Source organism: Petromyzon marinus, chromosome 1, assembly GCF_048934315.1.
Source record: "Petromyzon marinus isolate PM22_M1 ecotype Great Lakes invasive population chromosome 1, UKy_Petmar_22M1.pri1.0, whole genome shotgun sequence".
NCBI lineage: Eukaryota > Metazoa > Chordata > Hyperoartia > Petromyzontiformes > Petromyzontidae > Petromyzon > Petromyzon marinus.
Genome location: NC_133667.1, coordinates 14,233,376 through 14,254,759, shown reverse-complemented (window position 1 = coordinate 14,254,759; position 21,384 = coordinate 14,233,376). Strand labels below are relative to the sequence as shown.

The 21,384-nt window shown below is 45.9% G+C and overlaps 1 protein-coding gene across 5 annotated transcripts in view; it reads left to right on the top strand.

Moving 5' to 3' along the window:
* The window catches only part of LOC116942417 (uncharacterized), a 44,582-nt gene continuing 23,198 nt past the window's right edge, over nt 1-21,384 (top strand). The window contains exons 1-7 of one of the 5 annotated variants that reach the window (XM_032954330.2): nt 2-293; nt 6,065-6,584; nt 7,121-7,207; nt 8,173-8,283; nt 9,081-9,269; nt 10,947-11,057; nt 15,042-20,207. In XM_032954330.2, coding sequence (XP_032810221.1) covers nt 6,077-6,584; nt 7,121-7,207; nt 8,173-8,283; nt 9,081-9,269; nt 10,947-11,057; nt 15,042-15,790 — 1,755 coding nt within the window. In that variant the 5' untranslated portion in view covers nt 2-293; nt 6,065-6,076 and the 3' untranslated portion in view covers nt 15,791-20,207. Of the gene's footprint in view, nt 294-6,064; nt 6,585-7,120; nt 7,208-8,169; nt 8,284-9,080; nt 9,270-10,946; nt 11,058-15,041; nt 20,208-21,384 lie in introns of those variants that run through there. The other 4 variants (XM_032954322.2, XM_032954339.2, XM_032954356.2 and 1 more) reach the window with 4 other exon arrangements.

Below are 21,384 nucleotides of genomic sequence, written 5' to 3'. Positions count from 1 at the left end.
CCGATGACGAGCGCTCAACGATTGCTCTGTCGCCGATGACGGAGCGCTCGACGATTGCTCTGTCGCCGATGACGTTCTCCCGAATCAGCCCGCGCGTCGATAAGGAACTCGAACCGCCCCCCCACCACCATCGACAGCTTCCCGCGTGTTAATGTTAATTGCCTTCGCTATTGTTACTTTTGATATTGTCGTTATTAAGCGGCGCTCGTTTTTCTCGCTTACCCAAAGAATACATTCAGTCAACGTTAATACGGAAAAAAACAACGGCTTTATCTGGCTGCGGGCTGGAGTGGGTGAGTTTTTGCGACGATTATTGGCGTTCTAAGCGGGGGTTGCCTAGGCCTGAGGCCTGCTAGTACGGTTGAGTAATAACACAATTAAACATTGACAACAATAATACTAATTATCAGCCGTGCTCTCTCTCTTTATGAACTGCTGGGTTAAAGTCTTCCTTTGTCCGTTGCTATATCTTGCAGATGTTAATACCTACACAATTAGCCGATGTTATAGCTCTCATCTCCGCCACTGGACCGGCCGCTCTTATAAAATGTATATCCTGTTAAGGGTTATTGTCCGAAACGTCGCCTATATATGCGTGTGTTTTTAAGGCCGCGTTGTTGAGGAATGTATTGCCTTTTGTATGTGCTTTGTGCACCATTGCCAACGCAACTTAAAAATATATACCGGAGGAATCCGATGAGCTATAAAGCTCTTTTTTCACGTCTCAGTAGGGGCACGGGGTCATAAAGTTACAACAAACAATACTGAAATACGATAGGAGTGCAAAGTATAGATAAGGTAAATATTTTAAAGAATATGCAAATAAAGCTAAACAATATACATTTTTTTTAAACGCCCTGTATTTTTTTAACTTACCAGGTAAAACCTAGCGCTGAGCTATTAGCTTTTGTGTGGTGGATTTTTAGTGGCTAAGTTAACTTGTTTTTTCTTCAAAAATCCAAATGTATTTCTACTGGACGAATCCGATGAGCTATGAAGCTCTTTCACAAACGTCAGAGGGTGATGTTTAATGATGTCATGGAATTTCAGCGTCTTCTAGGGGATATGACGATGAAATTATTATCCATAATAGAGGTTTTTTGGGGTTAGATCGCGTAAATATAAACGTGTCGTTAAACCCGCCACCCGACAGCCAATTAGTAAAGGTTTGTCACGTAAACAGAACGTGGCAATTCATTACTAGTTCAGCACACCGGTGTGTTGGAGAGTCCAATTCGAGTACGACGTTTCGCCAGTGATTACAACTAGCATCAGGAAATGTGTCGTTAAACCTGCCACCACCACCCAACACAGCCAATTAGTAAGGGGTTGTCACGTAAACAAAAGGTGCTAATTTGTTACTAGTACAGCATGCCGGTTGTGTGTTGGAGAGTACAATGCAATGATTCATCACGTGTTTTTTGCCTTTTATTAACAGTCAATGTGATGTTTATAACTTTGGGATTTCCTGATTCACGCGTTAAAATTCTTGTTGTCGGCATCACATGCACACCTCCCATTTTTGTATGCAGCTACAGGTACTCTACTTACGAACGAGTTAGGTTCTAGAGGTCTTGTTCGTAAGTCGATTTGTTCGTAAGTCCCAACTTTACTTCTGACGATTCCAAACATGTTGTACGGCATGTACACAAAAACACGGGTCATGGCATTAAAAATTGTATAATCTGTAGATGTAATTGGCTCTTCACTTTCTGCAGGTGTAGATGCCACTTTCTTCACATTCTGCAGATGTAGATGGCACTGGTTCTTCACATTCTGCAGATGTAGATGCCACTGGTTCTTCACGTTTTGCAGATGTAGATGCCACTGTTTATTCATGTTCTGCAGATGTAGATTCCACTGGTTCTTCATTATCTGTAGATGCTGCTGGTTCTTCACGATCTGCAGATGTAGATGCCACCGCCGCCATCTATAGCGCGGCGGTTGATCTTATAACTCTTGGTCCGAACAGGCAACTGGAGGTATGGACCAAGTTTATTCGTATCTCTGAAAGTTTGTAAGTAAAATTTTTGTAAGTAGAAGAGTCCCTCATGGGACCTCCTTTGCCAGTACCAAAATATGAGAATAAGTTTTCCCCTTTCATCTGGCAACAAAACAAAATAGGAGTCCCTGTCCTGCGCTCGGCTCGGATTATTGCATCGCATGATCGGTGCAAGATGGCAACAGGCTTGAGTAGGCCTTCATCCAACGGTGGATAGATCCGGGCCAATGCGAGCTTTTGAACAATGACAGTAAAATAAAGTATATATTACTAGCAGGAAGTACCCGGCGTTGCCCAGGGGAAGATTTAATTCAAAACTTATCTTCTCTTAAAAACATAACATATTAATACACAAATACTAAGCTATTGTGAATGCCCAGCATTCCGTTTGTCCATTTGTCCGTCAACAAAATGATAAGAGGCTTGCAGAAGTCCTGAATTAAAAAGTAATAGAAAGTGGGGAGTAAATAGTTGATCTAAAATGTTTCCAAAAATTGTCGACCCCCCCACCCCTCAAAAATGTTTACCTCCCCATAGGCATTTATACCTACACACTCTACATACAATAGTGAGTAATATCTAGTGAGTCTAGCAGTATTTGGCTCTACAGTAGTATATATTGACTATAGTAATATCTACTGACGCTATAGTAGTACCTGATTGTAGTTGGAGCTACTGATTGTAGTTGGAGCTACTGACCGTAGTAGTACTTACTGACTCTACAGTAGTATACTAACTCTATAGTATCTGCTGACTCGATAGTAGTATCTTCTGACTCTAGCAGTATCTGCTGACTATTGCAGTATCTACTGACTATAGTAATATCAGCCAACTATAGTAGTATCAACCAACTCTATTGTAGTAACTATTCACTCGTATCTGCTGAATCTATAATAGTATCCACTGACTGTAGTAGTAACTGCTAACGCTATAGTAGTATCTGCTGACTATAGCAGTATCAGCTGCCTATTAGCAGTATCTACTGACGCTATAGTCATATCTACTAACTCTGCAGCAGTATATACTGACCATAGTGGTATCTGCTGACTGTAGTAGTATCTACCGACTCTACGGTAGTATCTACCGACTCTATAGTGGTATCTACCGATTCTACAGTAGTATCTACCGACTCTACAGTAGTAGCTATTGACTCTACAGTAGTATCTAGTGACCACAGTAGTATCTACTGACTCTATAGCAGTGTCTACTGACGCTACAGTAGTATCTATATCTCTAAAGTAGTATCTACTGACTCTACAGTAGTATCTACTGACTACAGTAGTATCTACCGACTCTATAATAGTTTCTACCGACTATAGTCATATCTATCGACTCTACAGTAGTATGTACCAACTCTATAGTTGTAACGAGAGTGGTATCTAGTGACTACAATATCTTCTGACTGTTGTGTAGTATCTATTGACTCTATAGCAGTACATACTGACTACAATAGTAGCTCCTGAGTCTACAGTAGTACCTACTGACTCTACAGTAGTATAGACAACTACGGAGCATTGCGCCGGTGAGTCAGGGAGTGCCGTGGTGTGGCCTAGTCCCACGGAGTGTCGCCGGCCTCGGCTAAATTGCCCAGCCGGCCGAGGTGGCATCTTGGCTGGCTGGGGCTGGGCTGCTACCCCCCCCCCCCCATCATCCCCCGGTTGCTCTACAGTAGTACCTACCAACTTTACAGTAGTATCTAACAACTCTATATTAGTAACTGCACACATTGGGGTGTTGCGCTTCTGTATTTTTTCTTCGCCTTTTTAACGCGAAGGAGAACCTCTCACCCATCGCCGCTGAGCGAGCTGGTGTGCGTTGCTAGGGGCAACCGCGAGTCAGCGTTTCCACGCATGCGCAGATGCGTGCTTTGGCGCCACGATCAGCGTAATATAAAGTGTGATTTAATTAGTTAAAATTTGACGGAGGTGAAAAACAAAGCGCTTTTTCGTCCGGGGGCTTAATGTGTTGAATCTGTGTACATTGTTGAAATGTAAACCCAACAGTTTTTCAGTTAAAAGCGTTGCAAGGCGTGTGCGCAGACATATAGACCGAGAGACAGATAGACAGACAAAAAATACTTTTATATATTTGCACAAATACGTGCGGTTGTCAAAGTAACAAATTGAGTGTGGAGCTGCACTCGTCTTTATTGGCGGGCCCTGAACAATTGGTGGAAGTTCCACATTCTCAGGGCAGGGCTGTTCCCGTCCATAGGACGATCACTGTTGACTTGTCACCCACTCTAATGTTGTGGTTTTTTAAAATTCAGAAACGTCTCACAGTCTCAAGACTTTTTCAGGAAGGTCTTGCATTAGGATGTTTGGGCAGCTCCGTTAATGAGCAACGTACAGTAGACACTTGATTATCCACACTAATGACTGGGAGGACGGCCGCAATTTCAAAATCTCGATAATCCAAAAATAGCCATTTTCCTCGGATCTCTATCCCAAAAGCCACTAAATTAGGTATCAATTATGTTTAACTTAACAAAATTGAGTTTGTTACCGAACAAAACAAATGTGGAGGAAAATAATGTATTGATCTAGATTTGATCTAGATTTGAAGTTTTCGTGACTGCAGGGATCCATGTATTGATGCTCGTGATCAGTGATAACACTTTCCTGCTCCCATGCAGAAGACTCGGCCCACTAAGTGGATGGCAGCAGAGCCACGCCAATCAAAATCAATCAAACTCCGCCCACTGTTGTAAAGATATGCAACTACTGTACTGTAGAGGAAATTAGGTGGATTACGGTTTAATCGCAGCACATAATTGTTCGGTTTAAGCACGTGACTTGTAATACACATTTTCAAGAATAACAATTTATAACTGTTTTTAGATTGTTAATTTGGGCTTAAGGGAAAATCTATGAGTTATTAATTTGTCAATCACAGGTGCAGAGTTAATCTGCAAATTGGATAAACCGAACGCAGGTAATCGAAAGTCTACTGTACATCAATCAACGTATGCCACGGGTTTCACAGGTGACAGGCGTGGGCGATGGAATGTGACCGAGTTGTCTTGGCCTTGAGCCCAATTCTCACGCACAGCCCTTTTACCAAACCACTGCTGGATGAGGGCTGTCCCATGCCGTGCATGTGGGGGGGTGGGGCGTGGGCGTTATTTGACCATACTTCACCTAAGGTGTCCAATATGCAACAATCCATGTAATGCCTCATTTCACGCGGGCTGAATTCATCGCTCTGTTTCTCAGGCACGTTCTCTTAGGACGTCCTCTCAGGTATGTTGCCTTCTTTAGCTCAACAACCGGCCATTGTCCCTTCTAATGACATGCTCTGCCCACACCAGGCATCAGGGTGAGGGAGTTCCAGGCTGACGGTGCAGGTAGCGAACGAACGAGGTCCAGTTTTTTCTGTCGCGGTGTGTGAATGCATGTCCATGAATACCAAGCAACCGCCAACAACATAGTGCTTGGATTGGGAATCGTCATCACGATGCATGGGTAGATAACCATAGTTGTCCACTGCACATTTTGTCATTTGTTTTGTAATTTCCTCTGGCTTGTGCCAATATGCTCAAGGTAGTGCCACATCTTTCTGGCACCAATCTCTTTATGTCATCGTGAAGCCATTCTCTTTCCGGTTCCTTCCATTTTTCCGAGCAACACACTTTAACATTTTCTCCTGGTGACCATCCTACATGTGTTCAATAGATAATAACTAATAATTGAATTGCATTGCGCAAGGTCATAGCAGCTTGGAAAAAGAGACTATGGTATTTAATTCCAATGTCCAGCAGCATGATTAAAGAAGCAGAAAGAGAAATATTTTTACTTCCTGAATGGTTGTTGAACACATTATGGTGCTGGACAAGTTTTTAGCATTTGTAGAGGAAACAATGAGTGTAATGTGTACACTTTTCAAGTCTTAAATGTACGCATTCTTGTGTGGTATTCATCACCAGCAGTCCCGCGCCATTGCTGGAAATTCCACATCCGTATGGTGGGACCAGTCTTTCCTGAGGAAATAATATTAATCTGATAATATGTCGCTTAAATGTTAACCGTTGCTCGCATTCTACTTCTACTTCCGTCTCTCCAGGTCTTTTAAAAAATGGCATGTGCTGCCACTGCTTCCTGGAGCGAGGACTTCCCGGCGTGGCTGGAGGCGCAGGGCGTGAACGCGGAGGTGGCCCAGGCCATGGACTCGGAGCTGGGCATCCGGGACTACGGAGTCCTGCGCGCCTGCGTCAGGGACGGCCTCGTGCGGGCCGAGTTGTTGGCCACGGCACGCGACCGCCTGCCCTTCGGCTTCTACGCCGTGCTGCGGCAGGTGGTGAAGGCCCTGCAGGGCGCCGAGCACCATGATGGCGAGACGACGGCGCAATCCGAAACAGCTGCTCTACGCATGGACCTGGTGCTGAGCAGCCTGGTGGATGTGCTGGTCGCGCTCTTTGGTGGCCTTAGCCGGGAGCTGTCGATGTCTATGGAGAAGCTGGGCTCCATGGATGTCGCTTATGTGGGGGGTTTGTCTACGCCGAGCAACAGCGGAGGCACAAAGTACAGACCACCTGAGGGTGATCATCTCACGGCAAAGCTGCCCAATGATTATTCAAACCACAGTGAGTGTTGTTTCTGCTCAAAGAGCTCTGCAGTCCATTTGTTTTTGTGACGCAGAACAATTGTGCTTTGACTTCTTAATTCCAGTATTTTTCCCACTCATGTGGGCTTTGCCATTCTGGTTCTATCGTTCCACTCATTCAAGTCCTGGGCCACATCCACTCCAGAGTTCTTCAAATCCTGGTTCAGCACTTGGAACCACCTCTTTGTCTAGGCCCGCCTCTCGGCGTCCGTCTTGCTGCTCCCATGTTCCTGGTGCTTCCCATGCGCTTAGGGGTGACACATGGTGTGAACCATTGCACTGCTATCACATGCGTGCGTCTGTTTTCCATCGCACAAACTCACAGCTTCCTGGCACAATCGCTACACATGCTGTTACGTATTCAATTTAAATGTCGTATACAAATTTCTATTTTTTACGAAAGGTGAAAATTCTCCGTACACATCGTGATCTAGAGCGCTGTTTGTGATGCATGTAAAGGGAATCCGTTCAACAGGTGAAAGTTAACACACGTGTCTTGTTCCCTGCTACACTCAGATGACACAGGCGAGTTCACAAACGCCGAGGACGAACCGTCGTCGGCAGTCGAGGAGTTTGAGGAGCGCGACTTTAACGGGGAATCTGGTGGGTGCGAGGTCATGGCGTTGCCGGTGATTTTGCTTTCAGCCTAAGGTTGCCACCTTGTCCTGGTTTTCTCAGAATCACCCACTCTTGTGATGTAACTAATGTTACTAATGTTATATCACCATACCTGTCAACCCCTTATCAGTGCCTACCTTATTACATACCAGTTCAGACCGTATTGGTCACCCCGTGCCTTTATGAATCTCAACGTTCATCCGACAAAGTCCAATCACAAGGGAGAAACACGAACAAATGGATAACAAATATTTTTGCCCGTATTGAAACATCTGTAGGCCGTATGGACCTGAACTCAATTTCACTGTACAAGAATACGGGTAAACTGTATGGGTTGACAGGTATGCATGACTCTTTTGATGTAACAATAAAAGTAATGGATTTTGTCAATTGCATAATAATACACCTCTCAAGAAAATGCATTTTAAAAAGGGAAGAACATGTAGCTTGGTCTCTGATGGAGTCTGTAGGCAATGGCCAGACTCATCAGTTTCTAATGTAGTTTCTAGGCACTGTGGCGAGATGTTAAGTACCTCGCCCGGGATACAGGAGGCATGGGTTCGATTCCGACCCTGACACATGTATATTTGGAGTTTGCATGTTCTTCCTGTGGTCGCGTGGATTTTTATCCGGGTCCTCGGGTTTTTACCTCCACATTTATAAACATGGGCTGAAGAGTATTTGGCTGCTATAAATGTACACGTGATAAGCCAATTTGTTGAGCTATCATTTGTGATGGCCAGGTCACTTCTGAAAAAGAGCTGTATAGCTCAGTGGTTCTTACCTTTCCCGCACCTCCGATTAGCACCGTTGGCTACGTACGGTGCGAAAGAAGTTCAACATGCATACACTACCTTGTAAAATGAAAATTGTTTGATAGTTTAGTTGTATGTAAATAGCACGCACGGGATCGCTTTGTGACGCAGTGCTACCGGTTGCTGTCTCAGCAGGGGAGGTGCCGGAGGCATCAACGGGCGGCGTAGCTACAGGAATTAGGTCGGTGGAGACAGGGGTCACCGACCAGCGCTCGTGGTACGGGGTGAAGATGGAGGCGTGCGAAGGTGACGCCGCGTGGCGCTAACGTGTCATTTTTTTTCTGAATAATCCTACATGATCCAAGCCCGTCGCCATCTCTTGCGAAAACCTGCGATGTAATGGTCCACGTAACACACAAGGGCTCATCATTGCTGCTTATTCTCTGTGTACATCCTCTCGGCATGTACTCTTCTTTGGCTGCTGCTCCTTTGTTATGCTCGCCAAATGGCCACCATCGCTTCTCGTGACACACCCTGCAGATGAACACGATGTCTTTCAACTTTTATCTGTATTCTAATCGACGTTTTCCTCTTTTGTATGTATATATGTAGAACTTTTTTCGCACCGTACGTAGCCAACGGTGCTCATCAGAGGTGTGGGGGGATGACAACTAACTAAATACAAAAAATAGTTCTAAAGAAATTATTTTTAGATTTAAAAGTGCGTTGCTCTAGTGGCCTATTATTGAATGGAAGAGCTTTTCAGACGTCTTTGTTTGATGGTAAGCCAAAAGCCGCTGCTATGAGGATGACCCGAGTTCGCGTGATGGTTTATGCTCCTTCACAAGATCAGCAAGGTATTGTCGTTCATTTGTGGCAAGCACTTTCTGTGTAATGAGCGTGACCTTATAATCTATTCATTCGGCAACCAGAAGGCAATGCAGCTCAGCGAGTACTGGACGGACATGGCCGGATCTTGCCAGTTCCCGTCACGACACGTGCCAAATAATTTTGTACAGTTGTGGTCCACCCCGCACAGACGATGGCGATGATGGCAGGCCGACGGCTCGCGCTGCAACTCGCCCGCCGCGTGTCGGTTGCAGATGAGCGAAGCGCGGCGGCGGCGTCGGCAGTGGTGGCGTCGGCGGCGCATCCGCCGTCTCGACGGGGTGCGGAGGGCGGCAGCCGGCGTCTGTCGTGGGGGGAGCCGGGACACCAGATGGACGCCGCCCCCCTCAACGCCCCCGCGGAATCGGCCGGCGGCAAGGGTGGGGGCTTTGGCCTGGCGAGGGGTGAGCATCTGCGGTGGTTGTTTTAGTCGGCTGGTTTTGTGTTTTACATGTGTATGCGTGTTTGGACTTGGACTGGAACATTTCAGAGGACGTTATTATGTAAATGTATGCAAAAAATAATCGTACATGGCCTCGAACAAAACACAGAACAATTTCTATTAAAAAAACTACTTAAATAGTAAATACACTCTGCGTGTGTATATGCACAAGCGTCGTATGTATGCATGTTCAACTTCTTTTGCACCATACGTAGCCAATTGTGCTAATCGGAGGGTGTGTGGGGGGAGCGTGCAATTCTAGCAGCATTTCAAGACAAGCATAATTCTGGACCGGAGTCGGTAAGCTTGATTGCTGATGATGTGTAGTTGTGTGTGAGTGGTGTTATGTATGCGTGGGGTGTTGTATATATGTATGTTGAACTTCTTTGGCACTGTACGTAGCCAACCGTGCTAATTGGAGGGGCGTGGGGAAGGACAACAAACTAAACACAAAAAGCAGTTTTGAAAATATTAGTTTTCGATCTAGATTATTTAAAAGTGCATAGCTCCAGTGGCTTTCTGATATCGGAAGGAGGAGCGTTCCAGACGGCCACGGACTTGTCTGTGAAGTTTGTTTTGGAGTTTTAATGGTAATCTTCGTTCTGTTGGCGACAAACCCATGAAATATTAGTTAAATCTTAGTGTATGAATTTCGTTTTGGTCATCGCCTTTGTCGAGTCGACTAAAGCAGTCAAACGTTTAGTCCATTCACTTGTTAAACGTTGGTGCGAGTGGTGCACACTTTTTTCCTCCACCCCTCTAACATCGTCAGGCCAGCCCATAAATTGAACTCTGGAAATCTTTTCAAGTGTTTGGTCTTCCTAAGTGCACTGCAGTCTCTAATGATGTTAATGAAATTATCTCGGTCTGCTTCTTCATTCAAGCTCGTTTGTATCATCTCATCATTTACGGTACGGTGGGAAGTTGACGTAGTCTTTGTCACGCTCTGATTTTCGTCCACTCAGTTATTGCTGACTATAATAAAAACACATTTCCGTCAACAAACTTCGTTCACAAAATTAGCGCAAGCGATGCATTGCGTCTGAGATAACATCCGTCGAGACGTTGGAGCGAAGCGGTCAGTGTTTCTGTACAGATGCTCGACAGATTTTTGCATTGCAGGGTCATGAGAGGTGGCGTCAGCGGCCTTGGAGGTGCCTTCATCCAGCAGTGGATTGATCATAGCTCATGAAGATGATGGGATGGCAGGGGGAGAGTCTAGTACAGACAGCGCACGGTTGTGGCGAGAATGTAATGGGGGTGTTGAGCAATCAATTCAGTAAATCGGTGTCTCCTCGAATCTACCGAGGGCATCCATTGTATAGATGTACGGCCCTTTTGTCAATCAACTGATGCATCGTGAGTGGTGATTATTTCACCATACGCTGGTTAGTTCAGGTTGGTGAAGACGGGGAGCATAGACATGACGGCAATGGATATTTCTCCACGTTGCTTTGCTGTCCGCTGCGTAGCACAGCCACCAGGCTGGCTTTGGCACCATCCAGGCTCATACCTGCTTGGCTTCCGAGATCTGACGAGATCATCAGCATATTATTTTTTTTGTAAATGAAAAATTTTGCAATAAGATGGAATATGGCAACTGCAATGATGAGGAGTAATTCTCTGTCGAATGTTGTAGGTGAAGCATCATCGCTGGAGTTTGCGCCGGGAGGAGACGAGGGCAACCACGCCAGCTGGCAGGGGCCGGCAGACCCAGTGGCAGTGGCAACGACCAGCACGCAGCACCCAGGCAAGAGCACAGAGACACACGGAGACACACACGGGAATGAGCGGGAACACATGGAGACATGCGGAGACACATGGGAACGGTACTGCGAAAGGCAGGGATGTGCGGGGATATGCGGAGACATGCAGCTAACATGGACACGAGCAGATGAAGAGACCCCCAAGAGATTCCCTGAGAGACGCAGACTCGCACAGCAAATTGGAACATGTAGAGACAAGCTTCGACATACAGAAAACGGGAACAATATCGAGACATAGAATACTGAGTCACATAGAGACCCACGGCGATGTACAGTCAACACGGAGAGACGTATGGGATATGCAGCGCACTGGGGACATATGAGGAGACGCAGAGACATGTGATGCCCTGAGACACACGGGGACTGGTAGAGACAACGCACAGCAGGCTGAGACACAGATGCGCAGGGTGCACTGGCACACACAAAAATGCATAGGGTATACATGGGGAGACACAGGAGATGGGGGGACACAGGGACATGGAGCAAGTGAACCACGTGAACATGCAGAATACATAGTATCAGATATTTGTGCACTGCATGTTAAACTTTGTGCGGTATATAAGGCTGGTAAACATACATACTGTCTCTTCTTATAGGGCATTTACACTCAATCGACGGGAGACCATTTATTTCTCACCATCAGCCTTGCCCGGTTTAAAACCACGAGCACATCAACACGCGCGTATACTCCATTACATATACCAGCAATAAACGGTGGGCAGTTGAATTCTTTTCAGCTTTTCTATGAAGAAAGTCGCGTCACACGGTAAGCCACAAAGAGTCTCTGCTTCCAGTGGTGTGACTCGAAATGTGCTGCTTGTCAGGGGTGTGATCGGGCATTGCAGTTGCATTTTATTTTTTCAGCAGTTCATGGAGCAGTGGCAGTCATAAAACAACATTCTATTGCACCCGTGTGTGATTTTTACAGCTTTGTATTAGGCGTCGACGACATTGTATTTATGCGGGAAAAACCCGATAGGCAATGAAGCTCTTTTTCATTTGTCCAGCCCAACACTGGGGTCGACAATGTTGGAATGTTGCAGAGGTAGATATGTAGATGGATACATAAAATAATCGTGCGTAGCCTCGATCAAAACAATAGAACTATATATAAAAAACATCAATAGTACAATAACAATTATGCAAAGAAGGTATAAATACACTCGGCGTGTGTGTGTGTATATATGCGCAAGCGCCGTATATTAGAATCAGAATATATATTCATACTGGAGGAATCCGATGAGCTATAAAGCTCTTTCTTCACCGATGTCCAGTAAGGGCACGGGGTAAGAACGTGACAACAACAAACAGTACAAAACATGAAAGCTGTGCACAGAAAGGTAAACAAATCACCAAAATACATAAAAATAAAACGAAACCATCCCCATCCTACCAGGCAAAGCCCACTGAGGTTATTAACGTATTTTTCAAAAGCGACCTGGCCACAAAGCGGCCCTTAATTTAGACATTCATAGCACCAAAATAATCCAATTCACAATGTATGTATATTTAACTTATTTCGCACCATAGCCGACCGTGCTAATCGGAGGTGCCGTGGCGATACGGTGGTTATTGTGTAGCGTAGCTTTACCAACTTGCATAGCTTATTGCTTGAAAATTAAAAACCAGGGCTCCCAAGAACCTGTTGGAAAAGTCGCGTTCATCTCATCGACTGCATTATGCTGTGTGCATCCAACTTTGTGAGCGCCTTTGTTAAATAATAATGATAAAAAAACGAGACTTTGCTTTCTGGGGAGGGCTTGTGCATGGTGGCGTTGAAATATCGTTTTTAAATTACTTTTCCATCGTGCCACTCGTATCCTTAGCACATTTGCACCCTCACATCCATCCACCAGAGCCTCTTCATCTTGTTTCTTTTATTCTTTGAAGTTAAGATGTCTGCCCATTATTTTTCCAAATTTCTTTGTTTTGCTGCTTTTTCGTTGCAGCATCTCATGTCCTTCATTGGTCACTTGCTTGCGTGGGCCTCTTTAAATAGTCCGTAGCAGATTTTAAAGCTCTGTGCTGGTAAGACGCCTTTGTTGGCCTCAATGGATCATCGGCAAATCGCTTGGTGGTGCCATTGTGGTCAAGCTTGCGACCATCCACCTGCGTAGACGGTGACTTGTCCGCTGTGACATGTGATGCGGTTCATGACTCCCACGATGCACTGCGATTCCTTTTTAAGTCGTCATGTGTCTTGTCTGAATGACAATCACTTAAAACACATTGGCTTAATACTATATGACACCTTAATATACTTTGTTGGCCTTAAATTGTTCTGTTCTCGAATGTTTTTGTGCAACATGCCTCCCCGGCGTCTTAAGAATGTTTGGTTTGCAGATGCGCGGAAACTGTATATGTTGAAATTTAATTTAACTTTTTAGATTAGTTTGAGCTGTCCTGACATGTGTATAGGTATAAGACTTCTTTCCTTTGGCATTTGTGGCATTTGAAAAGCAACAGACGAGTTTATAAACGTGTGATAAGTTTTTAAAAGCCATTCCACGGCAGTAGGTATATATACGTGTGTGTGTGTGACTGAGCCAGAAGGGGTGTTTTCAGTCACTCAACCTTTCTATTACCAATTGCCGCCAGTCACTCAAAAATCAAGCTTCAGCTTTGGCACCCAGCTCCACTAGTTTTCGACTCAGTGGCCTTGGGAAGCAAAAGCTAACTCTCACCTTGACAGAAAGCTACCATGGGCATGTGGCGCCCCTCAGTTTTTTTTCTTTTCCATCGCTCAGTTTATTTCGTCAAACGTGCTTCCCTGCGGGTGCGCACGTGCACCAGAGCTTCAAACGAGCACTCCGGGGAACGAATCGTGCACCTGTGGAGGGGGGAACGGGCTGAAGACGAAAAAAAAATAACAAACAGAACACATGAAGACACGTGGAATTTGTTATTCGGTGCTCAAAGTGCACCAAGCTCTGGGCGCAAGCATAGAACGTGGCGATCGGAAGTAATCTCCGAAAACCTCTCAAGACCGGGACGCCACGACATCACGCAAATCTATCACCACTTGCATCATCTGAGCACTGTGCTAAGGCTCAGGCCCAGGTCAAAGAGTCCCTGCTGCCTTTGCAAAGATCCCAAGCTTTACATTGCAGAGCTGCGCTCGTGTGGATGACACCAGCGTATCCTGATGTCGCACGCGATTGCGGTGGCAAGCGCCTATCTTTACGCCTTGGCTGTGGATGTTGTTCGTCTGCTTCGCGTAACAATCTCGGCGGCGATGCTCCACTTTGCATTTGAACAGATGAAGTGCCTCTTGGTACTTCACATTTTTTCACGGGGACTTGGTAGAGGCGCAAAATACTTCCCGGTATGGTGAAATGTCCATCCGGCAGGAATGTTGCCCGGCAAACATTTGGCCCTGCGTGGAATAGTGTGTCCGAACGCTGCTGTCTTCAAGAGACGGAAGATTTTTTTGCGGCCGTGCTGATTGAGGGTCTGGTTTTTGCAAGACAGGCGTTTAGTATTTGTTGCCGAGCAACGGTTTGTTGAGGTTCCACGTGAAATCACATTTCACGAATTACCACACTGGCATGTGATTGGATGTCATTTTTCAAATGTTTTAAAATTTGTATTCCATTATTTTGATGTTGCTAAAGGAATGAGGGCTTTACAACCTTTGCGACTTTGCACTGAAATTAAGTAAATGCATGCGTGAAAACCCACCTCTCCGTGGTGACTTAAAACAATCGCTCCCCAGTATGCAAGCCCAAAGCGCACTTGCAGCACCACTTTGACGTCGGAATATCTCACCTGCCGAACATCATCATCTTCATCTTCGCCAGCTGGCCGTAAAACTAAAGAACCCGAGCCCTTGCTGACGAATAATAAACCAGGCGACAATAAAAGAACAAACAAAAAGAGTCAAACAAACTAGCCCGCGAGTTGGCGTTGCACCCCGGACCGGCGGGTCTACGCTGCTTCTAAAGTCTGTCCAATGTTGTCTCCTGTAGGGCAAGGGACGCCATTGCATTCTGGATTCATCATCCAGGAAGTGACGTCACTGCAGGTGTCCACCACCCAGCGCACTCGAGTCACGAGGGCCACTAGGCTGCCCGCCAGGCCGGTCCTGCCGGCGAGAGGCAAACTCCAGTGCAACTCGGACGACCCATTAGTTTCGGCGGCAGCAACCGCCACTGACCCCGCCGCCGCCAGCGGCACCAGAATCTCGGAGAGAGGAGCGAGGCCCTACACGGGCGCGGTGATGGCGCCCGCGCGGTGGCGGTGGCGCGGCAGGAGGGCGGGCGCCAGCATTGGTGCGAGCGGCGACGTCGGTGGAGAGCGGCGGCACACGTGCGCCCAGTGCGGCTGGCGCTTTGCGCGCTCGGACTCACTGACGGTGCACATGCGCACGCACACGGGCGAACGGCCGCACGTGTGTGATGTGTGCGGGAAGGCCTTCTCGCACCGCTCGAACCTCAAGTCGCACCGGCTGACACACACAGGCGAGAAGCCGTACCGCTGCCGCTCGTGCGACCGCGGCTTCACACGCTTCTCCACACTAAAAACGCACCAGCTGCGGCACGCCGAGAGGGACGTGCTGCTGCTGGCGCTTGGACGGCACGACCGTGGAGATGAGGTGGGGAGAGAGGAAAGGCGGGTTGATGAGGTGGAGGAGGAGGAGGAGGAGCCGTGTTCCACGTTTTATGCCGATGTCGACGTGGCGAGCATGGAAGGCGGGCAGAGGTTCGTAAGTCCGTGAGGTCGGCAGAACGAGGAATGTTTTGCTTTGGTGGGGTAAAACCGGGGGGGGGGTGCCTTCTGATTGTCCCATGGAGAGACTTTTCTGCCAGAGCAATGTGGAATTTCGATGACTTGATCAAGAGATAAGAACTGCCCGATGTCCACTTAAGAGGACAGACTCGCTGATATTGGTCGCGAAAGCCTACGTGTTAAACAGATTCACTGATGCGCTTCTTACCTTGCTACGTTGATGAAACATTCACTGGGGTGGTGAATTGTCATTTTAAGCATTGAGCTATTTCTTTCAAACCAGTTTAGGATTTTGTGTGGATGATTCTTTTCCGTAACATCAGGCCAGCCTGTAGCAGTGTTTTCATAGGGCAGCAGGCCCTGTTTATGAGAGTGGTAGAAGTTCAAACTCGTCAGAAGTCTGAATTTTTTTTCAAATAAAGACCATAGGTGAGTGTCAGTTTAGCTTGCCAACTTGTTAGTAGGTTTTAATGTAATTTTTGTTTTGTTCAGCCACTGATAAAATAACCACCTGTGTTAAAGTTCATCGGGACAACAACGACGATGATGTTGATGACGGCAATCGTATAACGATGTTGACGATCGTTGTCAGTGTGACCAAACTATTCCACTGGCATGGCTTAGAACTAACCGCCACCGCTCGGTACTGCACCGTTGCCTATCTCCAAAAACGATGGTGTGCTTCTTACAGCCTGATGAGAATATTGACATCAAAGTTATATTTTTGCTGTCGCCATTGTACCATGAAGGAGAGCCATGGTGTGAACCGTCGCCTATTACGCATATATATCGGTTCCCTTTAAGGCAGTGCTGTTGAGCGACGAGAGTGTTGCTGATTGCTTATCCACCACTGCCAACGCAGCATAAAAAAATGCATGTAATTATTATCCTGTTTGCTTAGCGGTGTTTGCCGACGCAGTCGGACTTTGGAGAAAATTAGTGTTATTGGTTCTTGCTAGACAGACTTGCCCAAAATCCAGGTTCTTCCTCGTTTTTTTGTTCGTCGGACTCACGGGTATATGAGTGACACGCGCATATCGGACGTGCTAAACTAAACTCTAAACGATTTTTTATTGAGCTATGCAGCTATTTTTCAGAAGCGACCTGGCCACAAATGATAGCTGAACAAATTGGTTTGTCATATGGAAATCAATAGCAGCCAAATACTCTAAAACATGTGACGTTGATTCTAAATGTGGAGGGAAAAATCGGAGGACCCGGTGTCAGGGTCGCGATCGAATCCGCGACCTCCTGTATACGAGGCAGGGCCGTTAACGTCTCGCCACCACGGCGCCCATGCGTTATGAGCCGCATTCGTTGCCAGTGCTCTTCTGCGTACGCTTGCTTACATCTGCGTATAATCGTATGTTGCGTATACACGTGCCCAAATGTCAGCAGTCTTCAAATGTATTTTCCGGAGGGCCACACAGGTAAAATGTGCCAGCGGGCCACTTGAAGTCACATGTCATGCGATGTGCTTAAAGTCCTTGTTTCACGGGCACAGATGTTACGAAATCTTGTGGTGTCCTCGACATCATAACATCTGTATGTGACCCTTAATCTGTACCTCTTATGTCCGGGTCTTTCATCTCTTCTCTAGTTAAACTCGCAGATAGTAATCTTTGTTACTTGTCGACAACTCCCTTATCTCTGCATCTTGTTTATCACACTTTCATCTCACTTATCTGGATATTTATAGCTCGGCGAGCCATATTTCTCGGTGAACTTGAAATGCCTCTACAGGCCACATCTGGCCCACGTACTGCCATTGAAGGACCGCTTTTTGCGTTTAGTTTGTTGTCCTTCACCACCCCGCACCTCCGATTAGCACGGTTGGCTACGTACTGTGCGAAAGAAGTTCAACATACATATGAAGTACCCTGCTGAGAGTCTGAACCTGTTGTGTATGGTCTCGCAGCGCAATTTCCCACTAAGTGTCGGCGATGTCGCCAGTGTTTTTGTGCCGGGCTAATTTCGCTCTGGATAGACGATAGATGGATAGATATGTAGTGAACATATCGACAATGCACGCACTTGCCTGAACATCCTTGCACGTATGGTGAAACCTTAGGAAACTTGAGCCCAGCGTGTATTTTTTTCTTATAATAATTGTGGGCTCTGAAAGGTGTACTGTACTGTGACTTTTAACAACATGATACATGTTCTTTTTCATGGAAAAAAAGGAAAAGTTTTTTTTTTCTAATTACAGCAGACTCTCGCTTGTCCGTGCGAATGACGGGGAGGATGGCCCTGGATAATTAAAAATCGTGGATAATCCAAAAATATTCCCATTTTCCGCGGATCTGTGCCAAAAACACTAAGTTTTAATTACCGACCGATGCACGTGCTCAGTGATAACACTTTCCTAATCCTGCGCAGAAGACTCTGCCCACTAAGTGGATGACAGCAGAGCCACGCCAATCAATATCAATCAAATTCCACCCACTGTTGTAAAGATATGGCAACTACTGTACTGGCGATCACGTGAATTTAGGATTAACAGCGCATATTTGATCGGTTTAAGTACGTGACTTGTAATCGCCATTTACAAGAATAACAATGCACAACTTTTTTTAGATAATGTATTTGGGCTTAAGGGAAAATACACGAGTTATTACTTTATGTCAAAATCTCAGGTGCGTGGTTAATCCACAAATCGGATAAACCGCACGCGGATATTCGAGAGTCTACTGTAAATATGATTTTACTTAGTTTTTATTAACTGCATACGAAAAAGTGCTGCCAGGGTCATGTGACTGGGAGAAGCCCTGCCTCATTCTCATCCATTTCACACAATATTTATACTGGAGGAATCCGATGAGCTATTATGAAGCTCTTTTTCACAAACGGCAGAGGATGGCGATTGATGATGTCGCAGACTTTCAGCATCTCCTGGGGGGTGTGACAATGCAATGATTCATTGCGTAGTATCGATGCGACACGCATTGAATTTTGTGTGCAAGAAGCCAACTCTTTTGATGAATTTCCATTGCACGTAGTGGATTCACGCGACCCCTCCAGCCACTAGAGGCCCCAATACCTTTCTCTGAAATTAGATGGAAAAGGAATCGACCCTGAATTGTGACGCTTCATAGAATGAAGGTGGTGGATAACAGGTGGGCGGGTTGATCCCAGATAGCACTCCCATTCCATGTGATGGGTTGGGTTGGTTGCCACAAAACATGAATCGGCAAATGAATACTAACACAGAAGTCGCAGAAATTTTAGGGAAAAGTATTTTAAATATGCAATTAGCGTCGTCTTTGGGAGGTAGCCTTCATCCAGCAGTGAATAAATAATCGCTGGCAATGAGGATACAATAATTCGTTATCACTCTGCGACAAAAACTTGTAATACTTGAGAACCTGATTTAATATTAGGTGACCCGCCGGGAATCCAACCTATGTTTTTATAGGTACTGGTCTCATTGTTCAAACACACGAAACGTTTAGTGCTCTTGAGCAGCCCACCCTCTTATATGGTGTTGCCATGACCGCTTAAAACTGGAACGGCCAATTCTAGAACTGGTACAAATGGGCTTGTGGCAGTCTTGACTTGCTAAGCGAGTTGTAACCGGGCCATGCTACTCACTTACGCTGGGCCACTTGGTTGTCCTTAGCAAAAGGGGGCCTACCCACTTTTTAGCCAGGCCACCCTCAAAATAGATGTAGAGTTTTCAGGGTCAGCTTCAGGGCCTTAGTTTGTTTTTAAAACGTGGCAGAAAATTGTTAAAATATTTTCCTTATGGTTACCGTAAGCTAATCTAGGGGGTCGGCAACCTGCAGCTCCGGAGCCGCAACGGCTCTTTATGAACTGCTTTGTGACGTAATTTATGTACGTACGTTTGTATGTATTCACATGCATTGCGGAGCTCTTAAAATGTTGAGTTTTTGTACCGAAGTCGAAAAAAAGTCTCTATTTTTGTTACAGACCCCCGAGCTAAATTCTAGAGTGCGTTAAACGTTGGTTTAAAAAAAAAATGGTTTCCCATTCGTTGTGAAAGGGAGGGAAAAGTGGATGGGAAGTGAAGGGTCTTAACTCATCGTGACAAACTCATGGGATAGGAAATGAATCGATCAGTACCAAGAATTGTCCGGCGCGGCTTGATTCCGTTTTTTCTAATTCTATTTACTGTGGAAACGCAGCGTGCTGTAACACGCACAGAGCGAGTGAATGCTGTTGCGGGTTATCGGTTTGAAATTATTAAAGTGTTTACGCGTACTACTTTTGGCGATGGAACCTTAACTTTTGTATCGCCATTTTTTGAAGGCTGAACGTGTGTACTGGTATGATATTGCCCAAGGACTTGTTGTCACTTGGTTAATTTATATAACAAAAACATTCTCTCTTTTTTGCCTATAACATGCACTTGTGTTAAGCTTGGAATAAAAAGTGTTCATTTGAAAGTCCATTGTTGAGTGCGATTGAATGCACGGGCTTTGTTATACCGCGGCATTTGCGCCCATTGAACCCGGGCACCTTTTTCTAGTGAAGCCTTTTTCGTGACTTCCCGCAAGCACTGATGAACCACCATTGTCGGACAACGGAGAATGCAAGCCATTAGATCTATTGCAACAACGATGGTGTCCCTTTGTGCACGGTTAGGCTGGACAAGCAGCTTTGCTCTTTACTTTAAGATGGCCCTGGGGAGGGTGCTACGTTTTCGAAGTAAGCTGGGGTCAATGAGGGTCAAAAGCAGGAAACATTAAAGTACGGTAAGCAATGTTTTTGTACTGCCCTTTTCCGCCTGCCGCGTAACCCCCGGAGCTACCTATATCAACCCGCCGGGATCGGATCTCACGAGAGATCCGAGTATATTCTAACCTCATTTAGTCAAAGGCACTTTATCTCTTTATTAACCCTTTCCCGTTCCGAGACATCTGCGAGTTGCAGGCTGTGGGTGTCCTGTTCACGTCTGAATCTCGGAACGCGCAAGCGGCTCGGCGTTATTTTTATTTGGATGAGCATAGTAGTGCCGTTGTTTTTCAAGACATTGTTCCTCACTGCAGAGAACCATAGCGACATGACCGTCAGATGGCGGAGCCAGGATTTCAGGCCGGGGTGACATTCAACAAATTTTAATTTCAAGAATGATTAGAGAGTCGGGCTGTTGAACTAGACGCCATCGGTTGGCGACACGCTCTGACAATGCAGTTGCACGGAGTCCGCCAGACCGAGTGTCGTACACTTATACGCAGAATGTCACCCCTGTCACCCCCCCTGGCTCTGCCCCTGATGACCGTACTCTATGATAGAGTACTGTGCCACATGGCCTTGTGGGAGCCTCGGTACCAATGAAGTTATTTTAGTTTTTTGTGTACATCAGAACGAAATCGCAACAAAATCTGATGGTGTACATGTACGTCATCGGAATGGGAAAGGGGTTAAACATTATTTAGCAGCGATACAGCGTATAAAGAAGCGCTGCAAATATTCTATAATTTTTACCTACCCCTATATTTTATCATGAACTTCACTGGCATGCAGGTAAGTACAACAGCAACGATGAACGCACGCTTTCAAGAAACTCTTGCAAGCAAATGAACGAATAGGCCTTGAGACGCTTGTCTAAATTCTGCTGGA